Source organism: Lynx canadensis, chromosome F1 (assembly GCF_007474595.2).
Source record: "Lynx canadensis isolate LIC74 chromosome F1, mLynCan4.pri.v2, whole genome shotgun sequence".
Lineage (NCBI taxonomy): Eukaryota > Metazoa > Chordata > Mammalia > Carnivora > Felidae > Lynx > Lynx canadensis.
In genome coordinates, this window is record NC_044319.2 from 13462855 (window position 1) to 13490282 (window position 27428).

Consider the following 27428-nt stretch of genomic DNA (forward strand, 5'->3'; position numbering starts at 1 on the left):
GTTTGACCAGGTGATTCTTTCTGGTCCACTACTCTATGCCATTCTGGGACCCATGAAGGGAGGCCAGAGGCAGCAGCCCCATCCTGAATGCAAAACTCTCCACGAGAGGGTCTAATTTCAGCCACTCTGCCAGAAGCCACAGTCTTGGCAACAAATGTGCTAACATCAGGCACGAGCTCCGAGTGTAGGCGCAGGGGCTTACGAGCACAGGGTTAAACCAGGGACCTGAACGTTTCTCTTTTTGCACTCACAACACCAGAGGCCAGCCACAGAGGGGTCAAATGGAGCAAATTTCTTAACCTCCCCGGTTCTGTTTCCTGGTTGGCTAGAGCAGCCAAGCTGGGGTGGGGCTTTCACTTGTGAATAAAAGGCTCAGTTTTGCTTTCCCCTGCACCAGGGAACATGGCCAAGCGAGTTGCGATTGTGGGAGCCGGGGTCAGTGGCCTGGCCTCCATCAAGTGCTGCCTGGAGGAAGGCCTGGAGCCCACATGCTTTGAGAGGAGTGACGACCTCGGGGGGCTGTGGAGGTTCACCGTAAGTAGGGGTCTCAGCAGCTGTGCGACGCGTCTAATGGATGAGGCTCGACGGTGTGAAAGCATTTCTCCCAAGGCTGCTCTGGGGCGGGGGGAGGAGTTAGAAGCATCTGCTGAACAGGGGCCAGGAGGGTTAATGAAATTCTTAAAAGAAAGAAGCAGGACACAGCCTGAGCTTGGGTGGGGAGTGTGGAAGCAACCCTACAACTTTATCTAAAGCCAAGAGGAAGGAAGATGCCCACAAAGGGTGGGAGAGAATGGAGTGGCTGGGACAGCCCGGAACAAGGGAAGCAGGAGCCAAGGGGTGTGAAGTGAGGCCAGAGGCTGTAGTGTTTGGGGCGAGGGATGCTGGCCTCCACCTGCTGGGCGGAACTGCTCACCTTCTTTTTTCCCCAGTCCTGCTGCCCCTGACGTGAAACAGCGCAGGGCTTGCTGGATGATGAGTTTTATACTCAAGGAGCTGCTGTCCAAACAATGCCAATCTATGCCGAGAACAACCAGAAGTAAAGAATGTGAGTTAGGCGCCTTTTTTCCCTGAGGCAAAGAAAGTAATATCCTCAAGTCTCAGCAGGGCTACCGTCCAGACTGGAGAGGAGAATGGGGTGAAGAAGGAGAAGAGGGGACTCTACAGCCCGCCCTTGGCTGGCCTGGGCCAAAGGGGATCGCAGTGGCACTGCTGGGGCCACTGAAACCCTTTGAGTCCTGTGTCTGAGCAGGGAAGCATTTGCATTAGAGTTCCCAAGCCTCCTCCTGGCCCTCCTTCTCTAGAGCTTTAAACATGCTGATGAGAAAGCTGTCGGGAATAGTGAAAAGGAGCAAGGTGTCAGACGTCCGGGCCTCAGAGCCCATAAGGGGCTAAGAGAAAGATGCAGCACTCCTCTACCCTAGAAGAATGGAATTTGGAACTGGAATAAAGGATTTCCTAACTCTGTGAGCAAAGCTCCCGAGAGGCCAAGGCTGCTGGTTAGTTGCAGTTCCCCTAGCATAGGTCCGCTTGGCCCACATAAAGAACTGCAGGTGTTGAAATGTGACCATCGATACATAGAAACCTCCTCCAAAGGCACTAAGTGAAAGAGCACATCTGTTCCCATGTTTCAAAGTGCATACTTTCCATTCGGACAGCAGAAACCTAACAGCCCTGCTGTACCTCTCCCCTCCTGTGCCCACTGAAGACCTTGCTAGTCAAGCCTGATACACTTCCCCTGATAAGCCTCAGAATCCTTCTGAACACATACTCAAGATAAATAGGATTAATCTATCACAGCTGGGAGTTGGCTTGCAAGATGAAAGTTCCCAGTTAAAAGGATAAATAGCAGAATTTCAGTCAAAGCAAAGGTGAGTCCAGAAAGAAAAAAAAAAAAAAAAAAAAGCCCAGAGACCTGAGGATACTGGACAAAAAAAAAAAAAAAAGTACCTTATATAGGTCACAGACACTTAATTATTCACATGTAAAAATCACTGACCTAAGAATCAAGAGAAATGAGTTCCAGACCCAGCTGTGCCCAACCGGCCGTGTGACTTGGGCAGGTCAAACACCTATGCATGAGCACCGTGGGGGACGCAGAAATGAGAATAATACATCAAACCCCCAGGCTGCTGCCAGGGTAATGAGAAGAGAGTAGGATCCTACAAATTAGACACAGTGCTGTGGGTATTTAAATGAGGTCAGGATTGGGGCGCCTGGGTGGCTCAGTCAGTTAAGCGTCCGACTTCAGCTCAGGTCACGATCCCGAGGTCTGTGAGTTCGAGCCCCGCATCGGGCTCTGGGCTGATGGCTCGGAGCCTGGTGCCTGCTTCCGATTCTGTGTCTTCCTCTCTCTCTGCCCCTCCCCCGTTCATGCTCTGTCTCTCTCTGTCTCAAAAATAAATAAACGTTAAAAAAATTAAAAAAAAAAAAACTTAAAATAAATAAATAAATAAATGAGGTCAGGATTGTATCCACTGGAGGAAAGTCAGGGAAGGCTTCATGGGGGAGACGGTGTGCGATGGAAAGATTTCAACAGGCAGACGAGACTGAGTGGGAGATTACAGGGAGGAAACCAGTAAAGAAAAGGTACTGAGCAGGCTTGGAAAATAAAAATAGCTCATTGGTGTACGTGGCGTGCATAAGAAATAATGGGAGGGGATGAGGGTGGCTGAATTTTCTGGCAAGGTATTATTTAGAAAGCAATCTAGGGGCGCCTGGGTGGCACAGTCGGTTAAGCGTCCGACTTCAGCCAGGTCACGATCTCGAGGTCCGTGAGTTCGAGCCCCGCGTCGGGCTCTGGGCTGATGGCTCGGAGCCTGGAGCCTGTTTCCGATTCTGTGTCTCCCTCTCTCTCTGCCCCTCCCCCGTTCATTCTCTGTCTCTCTCTGTCCCAAAAATAAATAAACGTTGAAAAAAAAAAAAATTTTTAGAAAGCAATCGATAATGAGGAACGCAATAAAGGAGGTACTTTTTATTAGTGTATCGATTTGCTTATGTTGGCATGATGGGAAGACCCAGACATGTTTACAGGCAAAGAGAAGCTACCTGGACAGGGGAGGTAGGGGGGTGGGGGGGGACTATTGATTACTTGAGCCCAAACAGAACAAGATCCTACAGACAAGGGAAGGGGTGTCGTTGTAGGCCCAGCAGAAGGGTTTGCCTCGGAAAGGTGGAGAGGCCCCGATCCCATCAGGAAAATACGGCCTCTGTGGAGGATAAAGGAGTGGGAGTGGGGAAGGGAGGAGGGAAGTAAGAAAAATAGAGAAGGTCGGGGAAACCTATCTCGAAGCACATGATAGGGCATCGAAAGGATGGCAAAGAGGATAATACAGCAGAAGTAGCCCAAGTAACAAGTCCTTCCAGCCCCACTGCTTTCTGTCTTCAATGAGAACACAGAACCAATTTGAAATATAGATAAAAGCTCGGGGACTGGGAGCCAGGAAAACCACCCCACCTTCATTCAGCAGCCCTCTCTTGACACAGTGGCCTCTTGAGATAACCGTACCACCTTGAGATTTCTCGAAAGCCTGAGAGAAAATCCCTAAACTAAGGTGCCCTTAAAGGGACCTTTCAGCTCCAACATGCTATGAGCCTTCTGAGTCTTTCTAGAGGCATCCCACTCTCCTACCTCAGCGCACGTGCACATGCGCACACAGGCTTGGTTACAGGGTGTCTCTGTCTCTGCACTCAAAGCAAGTGGCCAACTCAAAACTTGCAGATTAAAGTGTCTGCTCCAGGGTGCTGGACTTCCTGATTTCTTGATTTCCGCTCAGGTCAGGATCCCAGGGTCATGGGACTGAGCCCCATGTCAGGCTCCACGCTTAGCATGGAGCCTGCTTGGGATTCTTTGTCTCTCTCTTCCTCTGCCCCTCTCCCCTGCTCTGTCTCTCTAAAATATAAATAAATAAATAAATAAATAAATAAATAAATAAATAAATAAAATTTTAAAATGAAAAAAATAAAGTGCTCGACCAAGGGCTGTGCTTACCAGAAAGCCCATAGGGGATCCTTAGTTCCCCTTCTGGGCATCGGGGATCACCGGGCAAAAATGGACAAGCCATCTGCAGAAACTCAAGACAACACGTATGGAGACTGCCTCCACTTCCAAATAGGGAGACACCCCCAAAGATTATAGAGATTAGAAACCACTGTGCTTAATTTGCAACTCAGACACCCATTTCTCTGGCCTTTTCCAGCTACCATAGCCTCAAGCAAAGAGGAAACAAAGGTTGCAATGGAAAAGAAATGGCATCATTCCTTGGGGTGGGAGAGAGGTGGTGATCTTTAATGAGAAATAAATTGGTAATAATTGGGATACGTTGGTAAAGAGCCCACTTCTGTCCACTAACTCAAGTGGGGGCAAGCGAGATGTATGGAAAGTCTATCTTACAACCAATTCTCTTAGGCTCCTAAGAGGGAAGGGAGGCTTAGGGCAGTAACACCATAGGTTGATTACTTCAATTATAAAGTAACATTGAAATAAAATGTGAGGAATTGTCCCATCACTCAAAATGAATTTTACTCAGAGAATTTTAGTATAGGAAGGGATCTTAAGGGATAGCCTTCCTATAGAACCACACTGACATTATCTAGAGGAAATTATACTATACTGGTAGAAACACATTCGGCTTCATCCTTCACATCCCTGAAACATATTCCAGGGCCTACTAACCCTCCCAGAATGATGTTCTGGCCTCCAGTGAGACTCCAACTCTCGCTAGGGAGAGGAGGAGACAAAGAAAAACGGATTCTGGCTGCTCAAAGGAGAGGAAAAGAAGGCAGTAATTGTTCTTGGAGAGCAAGAGGTATGAATGTCCTGTACAGAGAGAATGTCTCTATTTAGGAGTGACTTTTACTATCATTTTACATTTATTTTTAATATGAGACAGGAGAGACATCTGAACTGTCAAAGCTTTCTTCCCATCACCTATTATCCTCTCTGAAGGACACAAAGCTTCAGAAAGTAAATCTCCATAATAATCATGGAGGAATAGTATGAGTAACAGTTAACATTTATTGAGAGCTTAGCAGACACTATCCTAAACACGTTACAGCTATCGTTTCAGTTTATCCTAGGGGATATACACTATTATTATAATACCTATTTATAGCTGAGGAAACTGACTCAATTTCAGCATAGGTCATGATCTCAAGGTTTGTGAGTTTCAGTTTGAGCCCCCCGACTCTGCCCGGTTCTGCACTGACAGTGGGGAGCCTGCTTAGGATTCTCTTTCTCCATCTCTCTCTGCCCCTCCCCTGCTTCTGTGCGTGCTTTCTCTTTCTGTCTTTCTCTCTCTTTCTCAAAAATAAATAAACTTTAAAAAAGAAAATTCCCAAGATTACCCAGATAAAACTGTAGAGCTTGAAGATGAACCTAGGCAGTCTGGGTCTGGGTCTGTGCTGTCGAGAACTGTACTTCATGCATTTCCAGAGTCTGGCTCAAGAATGAGAGCATGTAGGGGCGCCTGGGTGGCGCAGTCGGTTAAGCGTCCGACTTCAGCCAGGTCACGATCTCGCGGTCCGGGAGTTCGAGCCCCGCATCAGGCTCTGGGCTGATGGCTCAGAGCCTGGAGCTTGTTTCCGATTCTGTCTCCCTCTCTCTCTGCCCTTCCCCCGTTCATGCTCTGTCTCTCTCTGTCCCAAAAATAAATAAACGTTGAAAAAAAAAAATTAAAAAAAAAAAAAAAAAGAATGAGAGCATGTAAATTCTGGACAGTTCAGGGAGTCCCACCCAAGTGTCTTAGCAGATGACTGTGACCTTTCCATTCATTACATTGCAGGACCAAAGTAGACCGGGAAGCCAGAACCGCTCAGTGCATGCTTTTAGCCTTTGCTCTCTGTCCCCGTCCATCCCTCCTCCCCTCCCACTTTTCCCTTCAAGACAAAAACCTTTCCCCTACATGGCCCCACCAATTCGTGAGGCATGTGACTTGGAGCACCAGGGCAATTGGCAGACCCACGCAGGGACGATGCCAAGAGTGTGTATAGCTGGAGGTCCCAACAGGACCTGGGAATCACTGGGGCAAACACAGGAGGGCAGGCGGCAGGAGCCGCATACAGAAGTACTCTCTATATCTTTCTAGGAGGAACAATCAGTGGGAAGAAAGAAAAGAGCAAAGAGTTGGTCTTGGATTCCGCCCTAAGGGCTAAGTTTCCCTCTAAACTATAGCGCCTCCTTGGCTAACATCTGTGATACATTGTTTCAAGATAGGCCTCAGGTTTTCCGGGAAGATTCTCTTCTCCCTGCCTTTACAATTATCTCCCAGAGTTTTACAAAACAGCATTTTTTTCTATTTATATTTCTTTGTTCATCTGTTCTAAGGTCCCATTAATACATGGTTCCTGGCTTATGCAACTCCACTGAGCCCCATTACTCTCTGCTGTTTAAATGTGCCATTCCAACATACAGAAAAAATTTTTGAGCCATTTTTATGGAAATCTTTACAACATGTATTATGCACATCTCTTCCCCTGTTAAAACAGTATATAGTCCTAACTTACCCTTTTATTATTGTTAACTAGAAATTGCCAGTATTAACCAAGTATGATTCACTATGTGATGTTTTCAGATGCTAGAGAAAAGTGAGGGAGTTTTGGCCTAATTGATCCCAAAACATTCATAACTGATGTTTCTCTTATTATACTATAGCTTCTTCCCCTGCTGTTTGCTCTCACTGCTCCACATTACATCTCTTTATAGCTGTTCCTAGTCTCTTTTTTTCCTGTAACCCAGAGGAAGCATCACTTTTAATTAAATAAAACCAACACTAAATTTTGTTCTAATAGCTGGCTTCAACTTTAAAGCTCTACTATTCAATAAAGTAGCCACTGTCTGCATGTAACTATGGAATTGGTTCATATGACTAAAAACTTGAATTTTTTATTTCACTTAATTGTAATTAATTTTAATTTTAAAACCAATACTCAGTTCAGTTACTGGAGTGTTTTTAAGCATATTTGCTAACAGTTTGGGTATGTGAATCCCCTTTTTCCAATAAAAATTTGGCATTTGAATTGAGAAGTATAAAATATACACTAAGGGGCACCTGGGCGGCTCAGGTGAGTTGAGCATCTGACTCTTGATTTTAGCTCAGGTCATGATCCCAGGGTCGTGGGAATGAGTACTGCACAGAGCTCCACACTGAGCTTGGAGCCTGCTTGTGGTTCTCTCTCTCTCTCTCTCTCTCTCTCTCTCCCTCTCCCTCTCCCTCTCCCTCTCCCTCTCCCTCTCCCTCTCCCTCCCATGGCCTCTCTCCCCTGCTCACGCTCTCTCTGTCTCTAAAAATAAAACAAATCTTTTAAATTAATTTTATAAAAAGAGAAAAATAAATTTTTAAACAAATAAATAAAATATAAAATATACACTGATATTTGAAAGACTTGCTATGAGTAAAAGAATGTAATCTACTTCATTAGTAATATTTATAGTGATTACGTGTTGAAAGTATAAAATTTGACATATGTTGAGTTAAATAAAATATACTGTTAAAATTAATTTCACCTGGCTCTTTCTACCTTTTTAAATATGACTGCCAGAAAATTTTAAAGAGCATAAGTGGCCTCCACCAAATTCCACTTTGGTAGGACTGCTCCAAAGTGTTGTTACTCAAAGTATGGTCTGTGCCCAACAGCATCTGCAGGGGAATTTGTTAGAAATACAGAATCTCAAGTTCACCCAGACCTACTGAATCAGCATCTACATACGAGTAAGATTCCCCAGGTGATTCTTTTTTTTTTTTAATGTTTATTTATTTATTTTGAGAGAGAAAGAGAGAGGGGGAGAAGAGGAAGAGACAGAGAATCCCAAGCAGGCTCTCACAAGCCATGAGATCATGACCTGAGCCAAAATCAAGAGTCGGGCACTTAACTGAGCCACCCAGGTGCCCCCAGTTATCTTTCAATGAAAGAAAATAATGACAAATTTTATGCATTTCTGGCTAACAGTTTTCAAACTAACCTTAAAACATCAGTGATCCATGACTAGCACACAGTTCGAACCCCAGGCCACTCATCACACGAGTTAAGGCAACACTGAGACTGATCTAAGTCCCATTCAACACATAGAAGTCCACGTGCTTGGATATTGAGCAATGGTGAAGTATTGCTAGTAAAGTTTCCAGATGCTTACTCTCAATTTCTGTACTTGTCATAGAGGATTAACAAAGAATCCAGTTCCATATTGCTCGCCGAGCAATACGTCTTTGAGTAACAGTGCTTTAGATCTGCCTGCAGAATAAAAGATCAGGATTTAAATAGTCATCTTTCTCAGGAGCCTTTAGATTCCAGGTTTATAGATTTGTGCTGTATAAATGAGACTGGCAGAGGTGAGGCCCCAGACAAACAAGATACAGCTTGCTCCTTAGTTGATGAGATCAGTAACATTAATTCAAACCACAAAGACATGTTTATAAGTTTATTCTCTGTGCTCACTATACCCTTCCACTTGAGGCAACGAAGCGAGCCCTTCTCCATAGGTGAGGCTTACATTCGTCTTTCCACTTGCTCACACAAACAAAATAATTTTTGCTTCACAGAGAAAAAAAAAAAAAAAAAAAACTGTAGATATCCAAAATGGTAAATAATATTAAAATACTAAGGACCACATTCCCATTAAAATCAGAACAATCCTCCATAATACATTCAAAACACAGAGGCAATGTATATTAAAGACTAAATATACCAAAAGTGCTTATTACTCAACCTGGTTGTAGTTGTCTGAGACACTGACATGTGCTAGTTATTCATGTCAAAACTAGGAGTGGAAAATTAGTGTCTCACTAAGTGCACAGTTGTCCATTCTGAAAACCTTTGACGTGCTTCTTCTCCCAAGTCCTAAATCCAAACAGCTTCCCTATGCTGCGCATTCTGACTTACTGCTACCTCACAAATCTCGCCTCTCTGTGGCAACCGCCATTGCCTCTGCTTGGGCTGCCATTAGCAATCAAGTGGATTTGTGTTTTAGGCTCTTCACTGGCCTCCTTCCTTCTTTTCCAGACTTCCTATTTCTTTTGTGGAACTGGAATTATCTTTCCAAAATTTAATATGAATCACTTCCACATAAAAACTCAGAAGACTGCCATAACCTTCCTATTAAATGCAAATTCCTTAACTTTAGACGCAGAGTCCTTCAATAATCTGAACCCTCTTCTCCGTGATTCTTTCAACAATACCCTGGGAAACCAAACTACCTAGCAACTGTCCATCATCCAGATAGTACTTCCTGGCTCTGGTCTATTTGCATATTTTCCTACATTTTGGAGTGATGCCATATCAATCTGGACAAGGGAGTTCATCCTGGGTTTATTTGTTAACATGTAGTGAATGAAATAGTAATTCTGATCATAAAATTATTCAGTGTTCACCCTATCTCAAGTGCAGGGTAACAAATCCCATTAGGAAGGGTTACCTTGAGGGACTCCTGGGAGGGCTCAGTCGGTTAAGCGACCGACCCTCAATTTCGGCTCAGGTCCTGATCTCGTGGTTCATGAGTTCCAGCCCCACCTCAGGCTCTGTGCTGACAGCACAGAACCTGCTTGAGATTCTGTCTCTCCCTCTCTCCTCTCTCTGCCCCTCTTCCCATCTCAAAATAAAAAATAAACTTAAAAACAAACAAAAAAAGAAATGGTAATCTTGGAGTGCCTGGGTGGCTCAGTTGGTTAAGCATCCTACTCTTGATCTCAGCTCAGGTCCTGATCTCAGGGTCATGAGTTCAAGCTCCATGCTTTAAATTAAAGAGAAAAGAAGAAAGAGAGAGAGAGAGAGAGAGAGAGAGAGAGAGAAAGAAAGAAAGAAAGAAAGAAAGAAAGAAAGAAAGAAAGAAAGAAAGAAAGAAAAGGAAATAAAAAGATAAAGGGTAACCTTAATCTTTATCAATGTTTGAAATGTCTAAAAATCAATATCCGTTTCACGTGTGTGCACACACATGCACGAATGCAGACACACTCATGTGCGTGTACCGTTTGTACAGGAACATGTTGAAGAAGGAAGAGCCAGCCTCTACAGGTCTGTGGTTTCCAACACCTGCAAGGAGATGTCTTGTTACTCAGACTTTCCTTTCCCAGAAGATTACCCAAACTATGTGCCAAATTCTCAATTCCTGGAATATCTCAAAATGTATGCAAACCGGTTCAACCTTCTGAAACACATTCAGTTCAAGGTAAGACACAAAACATGAGTTAGTAGTCAGGAAGTATTTCCTACCAATTTCCTATTTCTTTCCATAGCCTAGCCCTTGGCTCTGCAGATGAGATCATGAACTGGCAAGATTGTTGACAGCTGGCTGGATTCCTTTCCCCTTGTACTCATACCCACCCACCCCCGCCGCCTTAAGTAAATCTGGAGGTGGAAATGGATACTTTCAGTAAGGATTCACATGAATAAATTTTTAGTTTGCAATAATTTCACCCAAGTACCCAAAGGGACCTAAAAATATCAGGCCACATTCTCGGCTCGGAACAAATGCACATAGTGACACTGATGACTTCTACCCATACCTAGGCACTCTCCTTTGGACTATCCCTCTATAGGAATAAGCATGTGCAGGGGCCCACACATAAGAGAACCCCACGATCTGAAGGAAATCTTTTCTAGATATCCTTGGGAATAGAAAGATCTTTGAATATTGTTCTTTATAGAGGCCTTACCACCTCCCTTCCCATTTCCAAGAACAGAGACAGGAAGAAGGTAGAAGGATGGGGACAAATATATCTTCTTTTTTTCCCCTCTCCAAGAAACATGAAAAATCCACATGTTTTCTTTCTCCTCTCTTCCCCTCTCCCTACTACAGATGGGGATAGTAAGGAATTCCTAGGGAATTGAAAACAACATGAATGACCAACACTAGTAGCAAATAAGATTCATATTCACAACCTTAAAAGCACTGATAAAAATGAGACCACTATCTTGAAGAGATATCTACACCACCATGTTCACTGCAGCATTATTTTCAATAGTCAAGACATGGAAACAACCTAAGTGTCCATCGATGGGCACATGCATAAAGAACGCATAAGGAAAATGTGGCACACACATACACACATACTGGAATGTTATTCAGCCATAAAAAAGAAGGAAATCCTGCCATTTGCAACAACATGGGTGGACCTATAGGGTATTATACTAAGTGAAATAAGTCAGACAAAGACACAGACTGTAGGATCTCACTTGTATGTAAAATCTTAAAAAAAAAAAAAAAAAAAAAAAAAGCAACTCATATAAACAGAACAGATTGCTGGTTACCAGGGGTGAAGAGTAGGGACTGGGGAAATGGGTTAAGGTGCTCTAAAGGTACAGACTTCCAGTTGTAAGGTAAATCCGTTCCGGGAATATAATGCAAAGCATGCTGAGTATAGTTAACTCTATTGTGTTGTATATTTGTAAGTTGCTAAGAGAGTAGATCTTACAAGTTGTCATCACAAAACAAAAAATTATAACTATGTGAGGTGATGGATGTGAGCTAAACTTATTGTTTATTATAATTATTTTGCAGTATATACATATATCAGATCATTATGTTGTATACCTTAAACTTATACAATGTTATATGCCAATTATATCTCAAAAAAACTGGAGAAAAATTTTTTAAAAACTTCTAAAGAGTATTTTACCCCACTCCCATATCTTTCAAGGGACACAGTAAAATTGAAACAGTACCATAGTGAATGGGCATAATCCACAGAAGTATTTTTAATGCATCAGAGCTCCTGAATCTGAAGTATTTTCTTTACTAGGTGCTGCTCCAAGCCTGCTTTAAAATAATTGAAAAAAATTTTTTAACGTTTTATTATTTATTTTTAAGAGAGAGAGAGAGAGAGAGAGAATACAAGAAGAGGAGGGGCAGAGAGACAGGGAGACACAGAATCCAAAGCAGGCTCCAGGCTCTGAGCTGTCAGCCCAGAGCCTGATGCAGGGTTCGAACTCACGAATTGCGAGATCATGACCTGAGCCGAAGTTGGATGCTGACTTAACTGGGTGAGCCACCCAGGCCTACCTTGAAAAAAAAACTTTAAAGCTAGATGTTCACCAAAGTTTTAAGAGAGTACACACAAGCAGCTGTTTATAAGAGATTTCTTTCCTCTCTGTGCATTCCAAGTTTTTAATTATGAACATTTCTTATTTTTAAGTTGAAAGTAAATTCTACTTTGAAATTAATTTTTAATTAACTGAAAATTTATATTTAAAAAAGGAAGAGTTACTAATACAAATGTTGAAATCCAATAAGCACTTCAAATATTATAAACCAAATTGTGAACCCATGAGGTAAGACTTGAGACACCTGTCTTCTCTGAAAACTTAAAAGGAAAGAAAAGCAGCAAAGTCTCTTGGCCAGTGGGGCATTTATGCTTTTAAACTTGACTTGGGGGGCCGCTGGGTGGCTAAGGTGGTTAAGCATCTGATTCTTGATTTCGGCTCAGATCATGACCTTAGGGTATGTGAAATCAAGCCCCACATCGGGCTCTGCACAGACAGCGCGGAGCTTGCTTGGGATTCTCTCTCCCTCTCTTTCTGCCCCTCCCCTGCGCACACTGTCTCTCTCTGAGTCTCTCAAAATAAATAAACTATAAACAAATAAGTAAATTAATAAATTTATCTTGTAAATTTATTTTATATATTTTCTGAATCAGAACCTAGCATGCATAAACATATATATACTCTATTGAAACAAATACCACTCCCATGGTCCATCAAGTTAGTACATTCAGGCCATCAAGTTAGTACTTATCAGACCATCAAGTTAGTACTTATCATTCAGGCCATCAAGTTAGTACTTATCAATAGCTATCAAGATGTGGGAAAACGTCAACAACATATTCTACAGGACCTTTCATAAGGTAAGATCCTTGGGACCAAATTCATATTTCCAATTTATATCATCCATGTTTTTATCAAAGCACAGCTTTATGAGAGATAGACGTAACAGAAAAAAAAAAAATGAAAAAGACTTCAGAAGACCGCGATGCTTGGTTCTATCACTTACTATGAGAATTTGAACAAATCACTCAAAATTTTTGGATCGCATCACTTCTCTTAAGTAACCCTCTACAACCCTTAGAATACATCCATCCAGGGGTGCCTGAGTGGCTCAGTCAGTTGAGCATCCAACTTCAGCTCAGGCCGTGATCTCACGGTTGGTGAATTCAAGCCCCACATCCAGCTCTCTGCTGTCAGGGTGGAGCCCGCTTTGGGTCCTCTGTCCCCCTTTCTCTCTGCCCCTCCCCCACCCATATTCTCTCCCTCTCTCTCTCTCCCTCTCTCAATCTCTCTCTCTCAAAAATAAATATTTTTAAAAAAGAATACATCCATCCAGAAAATTACGGTTAATCTGATAACTTGATTCTATTTCTAAGTTTATGCTTATTGATTATGTTTAGCCTATGCTCTAGAACATTTGAAGTGTCAACTGGTACCTCGGCCAGCAAGCCCTTACTAGAAGTTTGACAACAATTAATTGTGACTATGACTCTTTTTTTCAGACTAAAGTCTGCAGTGTAACAAAATGCCCAGATTTTACTGTCACTGGCCAATGGGAGGTGGTCACTCAGCATGAAGGAAAGCAAGAGTCTGCCATCTTTGATGCTGTCATGGTCTGCACTGGTTTTCTTACTGACCCATATTTGCCACTGGACTCTTTCCCAGGTACGGTTTTCTGAAACTGACCTTAATTCGTCTCGTGGGAGCCATCCTGATACTGGCTTGGTCCGGGAATGAATTTCTATGGTTCTTCCGTTAAATAGTTAAAGTTGTAAGGTAACAGGGATTTTTTCTAACCAGCATTTCTGACCAATTTTTGACTTTCATTTGTTCCAAACAATTTATAAGTGCCAAAGAATAGAACAAATTACTTGCAAGCAGTTTTATGCTTCACTGGGGTTCAATGTCCCTCCTTAAGCGATGGGCAACACTCAGAAAGTCTTCTAAGACACTGGATGCTTACAAAGTTGTTAGCCTCAGCAGTAGCACACAACCAAAGCTGAGTTTAGAGGCCACAAAGGTCGATCAGTGAATAAATTTTTAAAAAAGTAGTGTGACTTTTGTTCGTTTGTTCCATAGAGGTTTAGCTAGATCAGACGTTTATAGCACTGGGTCAGTAGTCAACAGAGAAAAGAATCTTAGAAGGCAAGTTAAGTCATCTTTGAGTCCCAGTTTCCTTATCTGGTTTTTGCAAACATGATTCATGTTAATCTATGTCAAATTTCCATTGGATTACAATGCAGAGGGAATAAAAAACACAATGATTTGGTTTATTTTATCCACAGTAAGTTTTCAAGAAGTTAAAACTTTAGGAAATTTTTCTCTTCATCATCTAAATATGACTTGGAGTGATCTCAAGTCTCGTCTTACAATAAACTCACACACCTCCCATGCCCCAAGAGCTTATGCAAGTCCGGCCAAGTTAGGACGAAGCACATCCTGAAAACTGCCGTGGAATTGAATCTTGAATCAAAAAGCCCCAAGTCCACGATATAAGGAACTATTCCCCAACATCCCTGAGAGAGGATCAATAGCCACCCCACAAGACAACCCAATCCTTTCTCAGCTCTTGTCCACAGAGAAAATCCCTAAGTAGGCAAGCCCCTCCAAACTCCTAGGAAGGAGTGCCTGGTACTAGATCACCCTAAGAATCCAGAAAGTTCCATGACATAGAGAATACGCTGAATTTATTTGGCACCAACAGTGCCATATTACACAAAGTGCTAAAAATACAGGGGTGGATATGACAACATGTAGCCTGTCTGGAAGGAATGAAAAGAGTTTTATAGGAGTCCAGCAGAGGAATCACAGTCTACACATGACCTGAAAATGATACAAATGCTTATTTTACAACAACTCACGTACATCCATTGGTGCTGGGTCTGCCCTCCAGACGTCATTCAGGTCAGGTCAGATTAGGATAAGGTGTACCCCGAAAGCAACTGAACCAGTGTCCTCAATTTGAATAGGATGGGCTTGAGACCCAGGAGGTACAGATTCTAGGCTACACAGCTAACAAGCTATACAACCTTGGGCCTTCCGGTTAACCTTTCTAAGCCTCTGGGGTTTTGCCCATAAATTGACCACCTTATCCAACAGCATACATCACAAATCAAGCAAACAGAGCTCTATGGGACTTGCAGACCTTTTCAATATCTGACCGGCTACTACCAATTGGCCATTTGAAATCCCTGGGTAGGTAACTATTAAGGAGCTTTTGAGTTCTAAGGTTTTGTGACTTTAGATTTGAAAAAGAGTCCTCGAAATCTCACAAACTCTCTCTCTGCCTCACAACAGACTTACTTAGTCTGTACGTAATTCCTGGGGTCATCATAACTATTAGAAAAATTCAGATTTACTGAAGACATTTGAAAACATGTGTCTGGAGGTACATTGTTCTTTTTTGTTTCTTTGTTTGTTTGTTTTGAGAGAGAGTGAGAGCACAAACAGGGAAGGGGCAGTGAGAGAGAGAGAATCCCAAGCAGGCTCCACGCCACCAGCGCAGAACCTGACGGGGGACTTGATCCCGCAAACCATGAGATCATGACCTGAGCCAAAATCAAGAGTCAGACGCTCAACAGACTGAGCCACTGAGGCACCCCTGGAGGCACATTGTCTGGAGTCAATTCCAAAGATGTTCCAAAAAGTCTTAGTAAAAATAATAGGTATCACAGAATAAATGCATAACTTCACAGAATAAATGTACAACTTCCCAAAATAACTACTTGTAATCAATCATTCAGATATATACACTCTGGTGTGTTTACTAACACAACCACATTCACCTAAAAAAAGTGCCTGCTCTATCCTCCTGTGATAAAAGGGGGGAAAATATTAGTGTGATAGGTGGCTCAGACACAGTCTCATTTTTGTTCATTTCTGATCCAAAAGACCCTGATCTGGAGAAAAATCTAAGGTAATTTAACATCCAGGGATAATAATTCTATGATTCTCCTTAAACTTGCCTTGGGGAGCCTGGGTGGCGCAGTCGGTTAAGCGTCCGACTTCAGCCAGGTCACGATCTTGCGGTCCGTGAGTTTGAGCCCCGCGTCAGGCTCTGGGCTGATGGCTCAGAGCCTGGAGCCTGTTTCCGATTCTGTGTCTCCCTCTCTCTCTGCCCCTCCCCCGTTCATGCTCTGTCTCTCTCTGTCCCAAAAATAAATAAACGTTGAAAAAAAAATTTTTTAAACTTGCCTAGCTCTCCCTTGTCAGCCATTCTCTGATCTGTGATGAGTCCTGTCTGAATTAATATTTGAACTTGGCTGCATGATTATTAAATTCTAAGTGCTCGGGATTGTGGTGGGTTTTAACTGAGATTCATGTCAGATTTCTAATGTTTCAAGGTGAACTAAGGGTGAACCAAACCTTGATAAGGCTGTTTGCCACAAGCATCGATATTTATCCCCTGAGAATCTAGGTGTCTTATCACTTTTCCTGGAAAAAAAAAAAAAAAGGTTCTTTGTACAGCACCTCTTAACTTTTGTGTTATGCAACCCTGAGAGTATTTTCCAAAACTCTCCATTCACAGTTAATGTTTCAGTGAGACATTTGGCATCAACCGCCTGAGATATCCTTTCTGGTTAGAACAGTAGAGCTAAACCCAGCGTGGCGAACATGATCCCTTTTTCTCAGAGCCAACTCTTGCTGCCTCAGCAAACTCAGTCTGCGTTATAGTCAGTCACCAAGGTGAGCTATCGGTGAACTTCCCCAGCCAACATGGATCTTTTCGAATAGGAACCACATTTTGTTTATCTTATTTCTCTAATATCAACTTAGCCCAGGTCCAAGCACATAGATGCCAAAAACAGTTTGCTGAAAAGAGTGGAGGCGCTGACTCATAGTTCCCTTGAGCTTCTCTGCTCTTGCTCCTTGCTTGGGAGAAGCTCTAGATAGTCAAATATTAGTAAATAGAACAAACTAATTCTATCACTGATTTCCATCCACTTTAAAATTGGTAATGACGGCTTGGGAATGCAAGCTGGTGCAGCCACTCTGGAAAACAGTATGGAGGTTCCTCAAAAAACTAAAAATAGAACTACCCTATGACCCAGCAATGGCACTGCTAGGCATTTATCCACGGGATACAGGTGTGCTGTTTCGAAGGGACACATGCACCCCCATGTTTATAGCAGCACTATCAGTAATAGCCAAAGTATGGAAAGAGCCCAAATGTCCATCGATGGATGAATGGATAAAGAGGATGTGGTATACACACACACACACACACACACACACACACACACACACACACACACACACACAATGGAGGATTCCTCGGCAATCAAAAAGAATGAAATCTTGCCATTTGCAACTACGTGGATGGAACTGGAGGGGATTATGCTAAGTGAAATTAGTCAGAGAAAGACAAAAATCATAGGACTTCACTCATATGAGGACTTTCAGAGACAAAACAGATGAACATAAGGGAAGGGAAACAAAAATAATACAAAAACAGGGAGGGGGACAAAACAGAAGAGACTCATAAATATGGAGAACAAACAGAGGGTTACTGGAGGGGTTGTGGGAGGGGGGATGGGCTAAATGGGTAAGGGGCACTAAGGAATGTACTCCTGAAATCACTGTTGCACTATATGCTAACTAATTTGGATGTAAATTTAAAAAAATAAAAAATTAAATTAAAAAAATAAATAGGGGTGCCTGGGTGGTTCAGTTGGTTAAGCCTCTGACTTCAGCTCAGGTCATGATCTCACAGTTTGTGAGTTCAAGCCCCGTGTCAGGCTCTGTGCTGACGGCTTAGAGCCTGGAGCCTGCTTTGGATTCTGTGTCTCCTCTCTCTCTGCCCCTCCCCTGCTCTGTCTCTCTCTGTCTTAAAAATAAATTAAAAAAAATTTTTTTAATAAATAAATAAATAAAATTGGTAATAATGGCTTAATTAATCTTTATGCCATGATATTTCAACTTAGTAGCAAATAAACCCAGAGGCCTATCTAGTGAGATGGAATAAGTACCTCCATTAAATAAATAATCACTCATTTCTGTGTCTTACAAAGTCATGTATTCACATTTTGGATTTTCTTAAAATTGGGCATGCTATTAAAAACAACCAAAATAATCCATCAAAAGGATATTATTTTTTTTAATTTTTTACGTTTATTTATTTTTGAGAGAGAGACAGAGACAGAGCACGAGTAGGGGAGGGGCAGAAAGAGAGGGAGACACAGAATCTGAAGGAGGCTCCAGGCTCTGAGCAGTCAGCACAGAGCCTAACGTGGGACTCGAACCCACGAACAGTGAGATCATGACCTGAGCCAGTCAAATGCTCAACCGACTGAGCCACCCGGGCGCCCCAATCAAAGGGATATTATTAATGGAGCAATGCATATGTTTCGTTTACTGATCCTATAAAATTCTTCATTTGACTTTTTTTTTTCTATAGGTATAAATACCTTTAAAGGCCAGTACTTTCATAGCCGACAGTATAAATACCCAAATATATTTAAGGACAAGAGAGTCGTTGTGGTTGGAATGGGGAATTCGGGCACAGACATTGCTGTGGAGGCCAGCCACCTGGCAGAAAAGGTACCCTGATGTTACCTAATGAAAAACTGTAGCTTAAGATGCATGCCTCAGGCAAACAGTGACAAAAGATGAAAGAAATAAAAATGCCTAAAATACACACACATACAAAAAAAACAGATTTTTTAATTTTATTTTTTAATGTTTATTTGTTTGTTTGTTTGTTTGTTTGTTTGAGAGAGAGAGAGAGAGCAGGGGAGGGACAGAGAGAGGGAGAAAGAGTCTCTGTGCTGTTAGCAGAGGAGGCAGATCTGAGAAAGCACAGGCCACGTTTAATCACTTTGTGAAACAACAGAAGCTAGAAAAGCTATTCTGGCTCCTCAATCCTGCCAAAATGTACAGGGAAACTCTTTTCACGAAAATAATAAAGTAAAATAAAATAAAAGCAACAAAAGCGAAAATAATAATAATAATAAATTGCAGATGGATTAGCCCTGCTTTATAGAGTTCTCCTTAATCTGGTTCAAATGTGCCATTTCAACTTTATCTCCCACTACTCTGAGCCTTTTCCAATTCCTGTGTTTTTCCCCTTTGCTCATACCACACCCCTCCCTTCGGTGCTCTTTTCCCCTTTATTACAATCCACTTGTACCTCCCCAGCTATGTTGCCCCAACACAGTGATCTCTCCCTAGTAAAGTTTATGTAATAATTGTAATTAACGTTCCTCAGCTGGCACTTGTTAAAAACAAATACATATTGGGGCGCCTTGGTGGCACAGTCGGTTAAGCGTCCAACTTCAGCCAGGTTACGATCTCGCGGTCCGTGAGTTCGAGCCCCGCGTCGGGCTCTGGGCTGATGGCTCAGAGCCTGGAGTCTGTTTCCGATTCTGTGTCTCCCTCTCTCTCTGCCCCTCCCCCGTTCATGCTCTGTCTCTCTCTGTCCCAAAAATAAATAAACATTGAAAAAAAAAAATTTAAAAAAAAAAAAACAAATACATATTAGTTGTTGGTTTCTGATGTGCCAAACGTTGTGCCAGGCACAGGGGGAATCACGGAAAAATACAATAAAAACAAGATTTCTGGGCACCTGGGCGGCTCAGTCAATTAAACATCTGACTTCAGCTCAGTTCATGATCTCAAGGTTCCTGAGTTTGAGTCCCGCATCGGGTGAGAGTCCCACCTCTCTCTCTCTCTCCCTCTCTCTCTCTCTCTCTCTCTCTGTCTCTCTCTCTTCCTCCCTCCCTCCCTCTCTCCCTCTCTCTTTTCCTCTCTCTCTGCCCCTCACTCACTTGAGCCCTCTCTCTCAAAAAAAAAAAAAAAAAAAAAAAGCAAGATTTCTGCCATAATGGGGCATAGAGTTGAGGCGGACACAGATGCCAACTAAATAAGTATAAATAATTAGGTCATGGATACCCGGATGGCTCAATCGGTTAAGTGTCCAACTCTTGATTTCAACTCGGGTCACGATCTCATGGTTTGTGAGTTCAAGCCCCATGTCGGGCTTAACACTGACAGTGCAGACCCTGCTTAGGATTCTGTCTCTTTCCCTCCCTCTTTCTCTGCCCCTCTACCGCTTGTGCTCACACTTGGGTTGTGCACTCTCTCTCTCTCTCTCTCTCTCTTGTTCTTGCTCTATAAATGAATGAATGAATGAATGCAAGAGTGAGGAGTGCCTGGCCGGCTCAGTCAGTAGAGCATGCAACTCTTGATCTGGGGGTTGTAGGCTCAAGATGCATGTTGGATATAGAGATTACTTAAAAATAAAAGCTTTAAAAATAATAATTGCAAGAGCAAAAATAGCTATGAAGGAAAAGGATTGGGAATGTGATTTTGATATTCCCTTCGGGAACTTTCAAAAAAAGGATTGACTGGTTGATTGATTTGGAGAGACTTCGCAGTTTGGTGGAGACATCCCGAGAGAAGAGAAAGGAGGTCCTGAAATAAAAATTAACAGTCCCATCCATTCCGACCCCCACAGGAGACATGTGGGTAGCATATTCTATTTCCATTCATATTATTTCTATCTCTCTCATCATGTGGAAATTTCAAACTCAGTCAGCTGGTGAACTCAAACAGCTAACCTGTTAAAAAAAAAAAAAGTGTTTTTTAAGGAATTCACCAAAACCAACTGTGTTACTGAAATTTATTGTCAGTTCAAACAGTGGTTTCTATTGAAACCCTTTATAGACAAGATTCACCTGCTGCCACACCTTGTTCTTATGCCCTACAATTACTAGCATGCAAAACTGTACCCACCCGCTCGCTGCTTTTTCACACGAGACTTTGAGCTCGCTCTGGGTTGCCACAGTAGCTCACTCACTGAGGTGTCTGGCACTGTATCTCGCAGATAATAAGAGCTCAGTTATATGTTCGAAGGCATTTTAATACTCTAAGTGCCCAAACCGTTATCTCAAATGAATAACTTTACAGCGGGAGCCGGAGGAGCCAAAACCATCTTGTGGAGGATATATTTTGAGGGAGGGAGACTTTCAGGCGCTATTCCAATGATGAGACCTCTTGACTCTCTGGCGAAGCCAGCCGGGCTCACCGTGTCAAACTGAGTGGCTTCTTTGACTGCTTCCAGGTGTTCCTCAGCACCACCAGCGGGGCGTGGGTGATCAGTCGAGTCTTCGACTCAGGGTACCCGTGGGACATGGTGTTCACGACTCGGTTTCAGACCATGTTCAGAAATTCTCTCCCAACTCCAATTGTGAACTGGCTGCTGGCAAGAAAGATGAACAGCTGGTTCCATCATGCAAATTACGGCTTGGTACCGGAAGACAGGTAAACGGAGGGTATCTGCTGAGGGCTGTGAGGAAGGAGGAGGCTCTGTGCCTCCACTGGCACCTCCAAACCAGGCAACAACACATCATATCGACCAAACGTGAAGGAAAACTTCATCCCAGTGTATTTCCTAATAGCTAGCTATTTTGAGTTCTTGGTAAGTGAAACTAGGTATTGCATCTTGTCAACAACCCTTTTTTAAAGTCTTACTTAATCTTCTTTTTACTGTGGGCGAACCGAGGCTTGGCAAAGTTCAGCCACTTGCCCAAGCTCATGTAGTGATAAGTGAGCTCTATGACCTAGGCAGGTTACGTGGCCCTCAGCTGCAGCGCTCGAAAGACAATGACTTGTCTACGACTCTTTTGGTAGAAGCAACACGCTTGGCTTGTTTCTCTGTGTGGGAAGAATCAAATGTTGTAGTGGCCCCTGCCCATCTCTCCAGCAGCAGTGCCTTCTTGCCCTTGTCAAGACGACCTTGACCTCAGTCTGTACTTAACTCAGTCTGTATCTGAGTTACAGCCTACAATTTATCCCATTAAGAATAGACGGTTTTACTTTCTCATTGAGTCGGTACAAGGATACTCCATTCCCGGGGTTGGCATCGTAGCCCAGATATCTCATCTGATCTTCCTCCAGGTTCCACTCTGGACCAACATGGATCAGGTGTACCCAAGCCACCACTGAGGGCACACAGCTCCCTACCAAGTGCCACTTCTCCCAAGACTGGCACCTCCTGCCTGGCCAAGGGGAGAGCCCCAGAATGAGGAAGGGAAGGGAAGGAGGTGGAAGGGCCAGCCACACTGGTCACCGGCACATCTCTTCCCTGCCCATGTTTCTCTTTAGGACACAGCTGAGAGAGCCTGTGCTAAATGATGAACTCCCAGGCTGTATCATCACTGGGAAAGTGCTCATCAAGCCAAGTATAAAAGAGGTGAAGGAAAACTCTGTCATATTTAACAACACCCCAAAGGAAGAGCCCATTGATATCATTGTCTTTGCCACTGGATACACCTTTGCTTTCCCCTTCCTTGATGAGTCCATAGTGAAAGTCGAAAATGGCCAGGCATCACTGTACAAGTACATCTTCCCTGCACATCTGCCAAAGCCAACCCTGGCTGTTATTGGCCTCATCAAACCTTTGGGCTCCATGATACCCACTGGAGAGACCCAAGCACGATGGGTTGTTCGAGTCCTAAAAGGTACGTGCATGAGAAATTCCGGGGCATATGTTTTCTGTTTACTATGTTATTTTGGATACTAGAAATTTTGAGAGCGTCCCCAGCTCCTATCTCAAACAACAGAATCTTTAAAAGCAGGATTCATTCTATTCTTCATGGAATTACACTATCAGAATGAATTTGAGCCATTACCAGCACAAAAGATAAATCGGGGGTCAAAAAAATACAAGTTGTGTCTATCTGTTGTTTTCACTGAATTAACTGGTTCAATTAAAGTATAAAACTTCAATCAAGTGACAGAATTCAGTTCTGAGGTTATGTTGTATCAGATAACTAGTGAGATGACCAGATGCTTATAACTTTTCAGCTGGTAGCATTATTACCAAAAACTTACCATCCACCCTGTAGGCAGCTAATATTTTTAGGAGGAGAACAGATGAGTCGCTGGGTACCAGGAATAAAGATAAGCAGTAATAAAACATCTTCACCCACTAAGCAAGCAGGCCTGAAGTTAAATTGCCTTTTTTGTTGTTTCACAGGTATAAATAAGTTACCACCGCAAAGTGTCATGATTGAGGAAGTCAATGCAAGAAAAGAAAACAAACCCAGTGGGTGAGTTAACTTAGTTAACTCCTTATGCATCTTTTTGAATCATGACTCAAATTGGCAAAACAATAGCAGAGAGACATGAGGCAGCGCCTGAGATTTAGAGGGGGGGGGAAACTAGCATAGCCTGTTAAGGAGAGTGGGGAGAAGGGGAACTGAAAAGTTTAAAGGTCCCAAAATCGTCACTTCAGACCATAATTATCTAGCGCCACATGGAGTCTGGATTCTAAACCAAATACAATTAACTCCCATCTACCAGATACATTATTCCACGCCTTTTTCATAATCAGCAGGCAAAGAGTTGTGTTTATCCCCTCTGATGCTAGAAGGGTCTGTTTATTCATTCATTCAACCAATCTGTATTCAATTCTATTGTTTTATTTAGATTCTACTCTAGTCAGGATTCTGCAAACTATGTCCTGCAGGTCAAATCTGCCGACCACTTGAACTTTTATGTGTTTTAAGAGTTGGAATAAAAGAATATTTTGTGATATGTGAAAATTATATGAAATTTATTGTTTTAAAATTTTTTTGTTTACTTATTTTTTGAGAGAGAGAGTGAGCATGAGCAGGGGAGGGGCAGAGAGAGAGAGAGAGACACAGAATCCAAAGCAGGCTCCAGGCTCTGAACCACCAGCACAATGCCCCACATGGGGCTTGAACTCAAGAACCATGAGATCATGACCTGAGCCGAAGTCAGACGCTTAACCAACTGAGCCACCTAGGTGCCTCATATGAAATTTAAATCACAGTAGCCATACATAAAATTTCATGAGAACCTAACCACACTCATTCATGTACCTATTTACATGTAGCTGCTTTTGAGTTGTTGAGATAGAGACCATAACATGGCCCTCAAAGCCTAAAGTACTTACCATCTGACCTTTTGCCAGAATAAGTTTGTTGACCCTCTTCCCTAGAGAAGTTTCCACTTATTCTCTGCTCTCTGGCTCACACTCAAGGAACCCGGGATTACAGAAGGGAAGCAGCAGAAAAGAAAGGAGTGTTGGCCTCCCCCCCGCCCCCAACCCCACCGACTCTCATCCTCACTCCTAACCCAACTAAAACATCTCTGGTTTTGTTTACTGTTAGTCTGTTTTGGGCTTTAATATAAATTATCACTTGAAAAATGCTTTCTGATACCAAAAGAAAGTTTTTAAATCACTGCATTTAGGGGCGCCTGGGTGGCTCAGTCGGTTAAGTGTCCGACTTCAGCTCGGGTCATAATCTCGCGATTCGTGAGTTCGAGCCCCGCGTCAGGCTCTGGGCTGATGGCTCAGAGCCTGGGGCCTGTTTCCGATTCTGTGTCTCCCTCTCTCTCTGACCCTCCCCCGTTCATGCTCTGTCTCTCTCTGTCTCAAAAATAAACATTAAAAAAATTTAAAAAAATAATAATAAATAAATCACTGCATTTAAACATTTTTATCACTGGGGCACATGGGTGGCTCAGTCGGTTGAGCGTCCAACTTCAACTCATGGTCTATGGGTTTGAGCCCTGCTTCAGGCTTTGTGCTGATGGCTCAGAGCCTAGAACCTGCTTTGGAATCTGTGTCTTCCTCTCTTTCTGCTCCTCCCCCAGTCATGGTCTGCCTCTGTCTCTCTCAAAAATAAACAAACATTAAAAAATAATTCTTATTTTTTTATTATTTTTATCACTTCTCTAATTTAAATATATTTCCAAACTTCATGTTGAGCTATCCTTGTCAAAGTGCTAAATCCCAAAATAACAAAAAAACATTTTAGATGCCTCTTTTTCACCCTCAACCTGGAATGTGATTTGATCTCCATTATGGAATTGTGCTATAACATAGATAATTAACTAGAGCTGCACAGTGGAAAAGCTTCTTGTCACATAGGTCAGCTGGTGATTTTAGGACCAACACCAGCATTACAGGAAATTCCACCTTATTGATTCTTGTGGACTTTACATTATATAAATCTAGCAATAACTGAGTTTTAGAAAAATTTAGGAATAGTGAAATTATGTAAATAAATTTTTTTCTAGAAATTCCTAAATATTTGACAAAAGAAGCAGAGAAATACTAGATGCATTTTAAGCATTTGGAGCACCATATGCATAGAGTATCTTGTCAAGGAACTCATCTTGTATTAAAAAAAAAAAAATGCAATGAGACCATTAGACAGCTATGGGCTTGGAGAGAATAATACAAAAACCATTTCAGGGGTGCCTAGGTGGCTCAATCAGTTGAGATCTGACTCGTGATTTCGGCTCAGGTCATGATCCCAGGTTCATAGCATCGAGCCCCACATCAGGCTCTGTGCTGAGCATGAAGCCTGCTTGGGATTCTCTCTCTCTCCCCCTCTGCCCCTCTCCCCGGCTCCTCTCTCTCTCTGTCTCTGTCTCTCTCTCTCTCTCAAATAAAAAAGAAAAGCAAAAGAGAACATTTCAAATTTTCTAGCATCATTGTTTACTTTTGGCATGTTGACTTGCTCTGGGTTATCATTATTTTATCTTTGTGTCTTTCTCTTTATCCCCCATTTTCCTTTTATAAAGGTTTGGCTTGTGTTACTGCAAAGCTTTACAAGAAGATTATATCCCATACATAGATGAACTCCTGACCTACATCAATGCAAAACCCAACCTATTCTCTATGCTCCTGACGGACCCACGCCTGGGCTTGACCATCTTCTTCGGCCCATCCACACCATACCAGTTCCGCTTGACCGGCCCAGGGAAATGGGAAGGAGCCAGAAATGCCATCTTGACCCAGTGGGATCGAACATTCAAAGTCACCAAAACTCGAAGTGTACAAGAATCCCCATCTCCCTTTGCAAGCTTACTTAAACTCTTAATCCTTCTGCCTTTGCTTATGGCCATTTTCCTAATTTTCCTATAAATAAAAGATTACCCAAATGGCTCATCAGATGCACACCGTAGATTTACAGTGCTCTGTTCTGCCATTGACACAACATTGCATTCACAGCCATAAGCCATGTGCAAGTGGTGAAAGCCACTTCCTCTCCCCTCCTGCCGGTCTTCCTGGGCCTCTCGAGGCTCCACCTGCTTCCAGTGCTAGAGTCAGATAACCAAGATTTCGATGCCTTTGAAGGCTGCTGGAAGGTTCCAGGTTCATTTTACAAGAGCGAGCTATTAAAGACAGCCCTCTGAGCCTTCCTCTATCTTTCTCATATAAACTATTTTCACGGGCCTCAACTAAAACTCCCTACTTCATAAAAGATTTGGTTGTACTAAAATAATCCTCTTGTGATATCAGATGATTAAAAATAAAAAGAAAGGAAAAAAAAACAATAAAACTGATTGTTTCAAGTGGTCTTTTAACCTCTTTTTTACAAGTTGGGGTAAAGGTAGGGGGAAAGAGATAAGGGGATGAAGTGTCTATTCATAAAGACCATAAAAGAATTGGGGGTTCAGTAAACTCACTGGAGTGTTTCTAAAAGAATGTAAAAAAGGTAGAGAAAAACAAATACCATACGATTTCACTTATATATAGAATCTAAAAAACAAAATAAAGAACAAACAAAACAGCAACAAAATCCAGAAACAGACTCACTCATAAATACAGGTGGTTGCCAGAGGGACAGGGGGTTGGAGGAAGGGACAAAATAGGAGAAGGGGATTAAGAGGCACAAACCTCCAGTTATAAAATAAGTAGGTCATGGGGGTAAAAAGTACAGGATGGGGACTGTAGTCAGTAATAATATAACAACTTTGTATGCTGACAGACGTAACTGTAACTACGTTTATGGTGAGCATTTTGCAACGTATGTAATCATCGAATCACTATGTTGAAAGATAATTTCTTAATAAAAGTAAAGGGATGTTCCTGCTTGTAAGGGCTTATTCCCCTAAAATGCCCTATACAACAAAATGGGGTGCTCCAGCTGGCACAGTGACCATACAGATCAGATCTACCCCACAGAAAAATACCCCCTCCACCAGTGCAAGGAGCCAGCCTCCATGAAATGAAATTTCCATAAAACACCAAAACCATGGGGTTCAGAGAGCTTCCAGATTGGTGAACACAGAGAAGTTGGGGGGAAGTGATGTCCTCAGAGAATATGTGAAGCTCTACACCCCTTCCCAATGTCTTTATTTTTTTATTGTGAAAGAGAGAGAGAGAGAGAGAGAGAGCGCGCGCACAAGTGGGGTAGGGGCAGAGAGAGAGAGAGAGAGAGAGAGAGAGAACCCCAAGCAGGCTCTGCATGGGGCTCAAACTCACAAACCATGAGGGCTCAAACTCACAAACCATGAGATGATGACCTAAGCCAAAATCAAGAGCCAGATGCTTGAGGCGTCTGGATGGCTCAGTCGGTTGAGTATCTGACTTCAGCTCAGGTCATGATCTCACAGCTCATGGGTTTGAGCCCTGCCTTGGGATCTGTGCTGATAGCTCAGAGCCTGGAGTCTGCTTCAGATTGTGTCTCCCTCTC

The 27428-nt window shown here is 42.6% G+C and overlaps 1 protein-coding gene across 2 annotated transcripts; it reads left to right on the plus strand.

The window, feature by feature from the left end:
- Positions 1-393: 393 nt before the first annotated feature.
- On the plus strand, positions 394-26299 carry FMO1 (flavin containing dimethylaniline monoxygenase 1). Of its 2 annotated transcripts, XM_030303004.1 has the most exons (8): positions 394-534; positions 9968-10156; positions 13473-13635; positions 18368-18510; positions 21032-21231; positions 22075-22430; positions 22949-23021; positions 25531-26299. In XM_030303004.1, exons 1-8 carry the CDS (start codon positions 403-405, stop codon positions 25871-25873), a joined length of 1599 nt encoding a protein of 532 aa, XP_030158864.1. In that variant the 5' UTR covers positions 394-402; the 3' UTR covers positions 25874-26299. The 2 variants fall into 2 exon arrangements, with proteins under 2 accessions (XP_030158864.1, XP_030158866.1); XM_030303006.1 differs by lacking the exon at positions 9968-10156.
- The last annotated feature ends 1129 nt before the right edge of the window (positions 26300-27428 follow it).

Bases quoted from the DNA above. Each gene is read 5' to 3' on its own strand.
- FMO1 (XM_030303004.1), top strand. From the start codon at position 403: ATGGCCAAGCGAGTTGCGATTGTGGGAGCCGGGGTCAGTGGCCTGGCC. The intron at 535-9,967 runs GTAAGTAGGGGT...CCGTTTGTACAG, and splicing joins GGGGGCTGTGGAGGTTCACC to GAACATGTTGAAGAAGGAAG. The intron at 23,022-25,530 runs GTGAGTTAACTT...CCTTTTATAAAG, and splicing joins AAAGAAAACAAACCCAGTGG to GTTTGGCTTGTGTTACTGCA.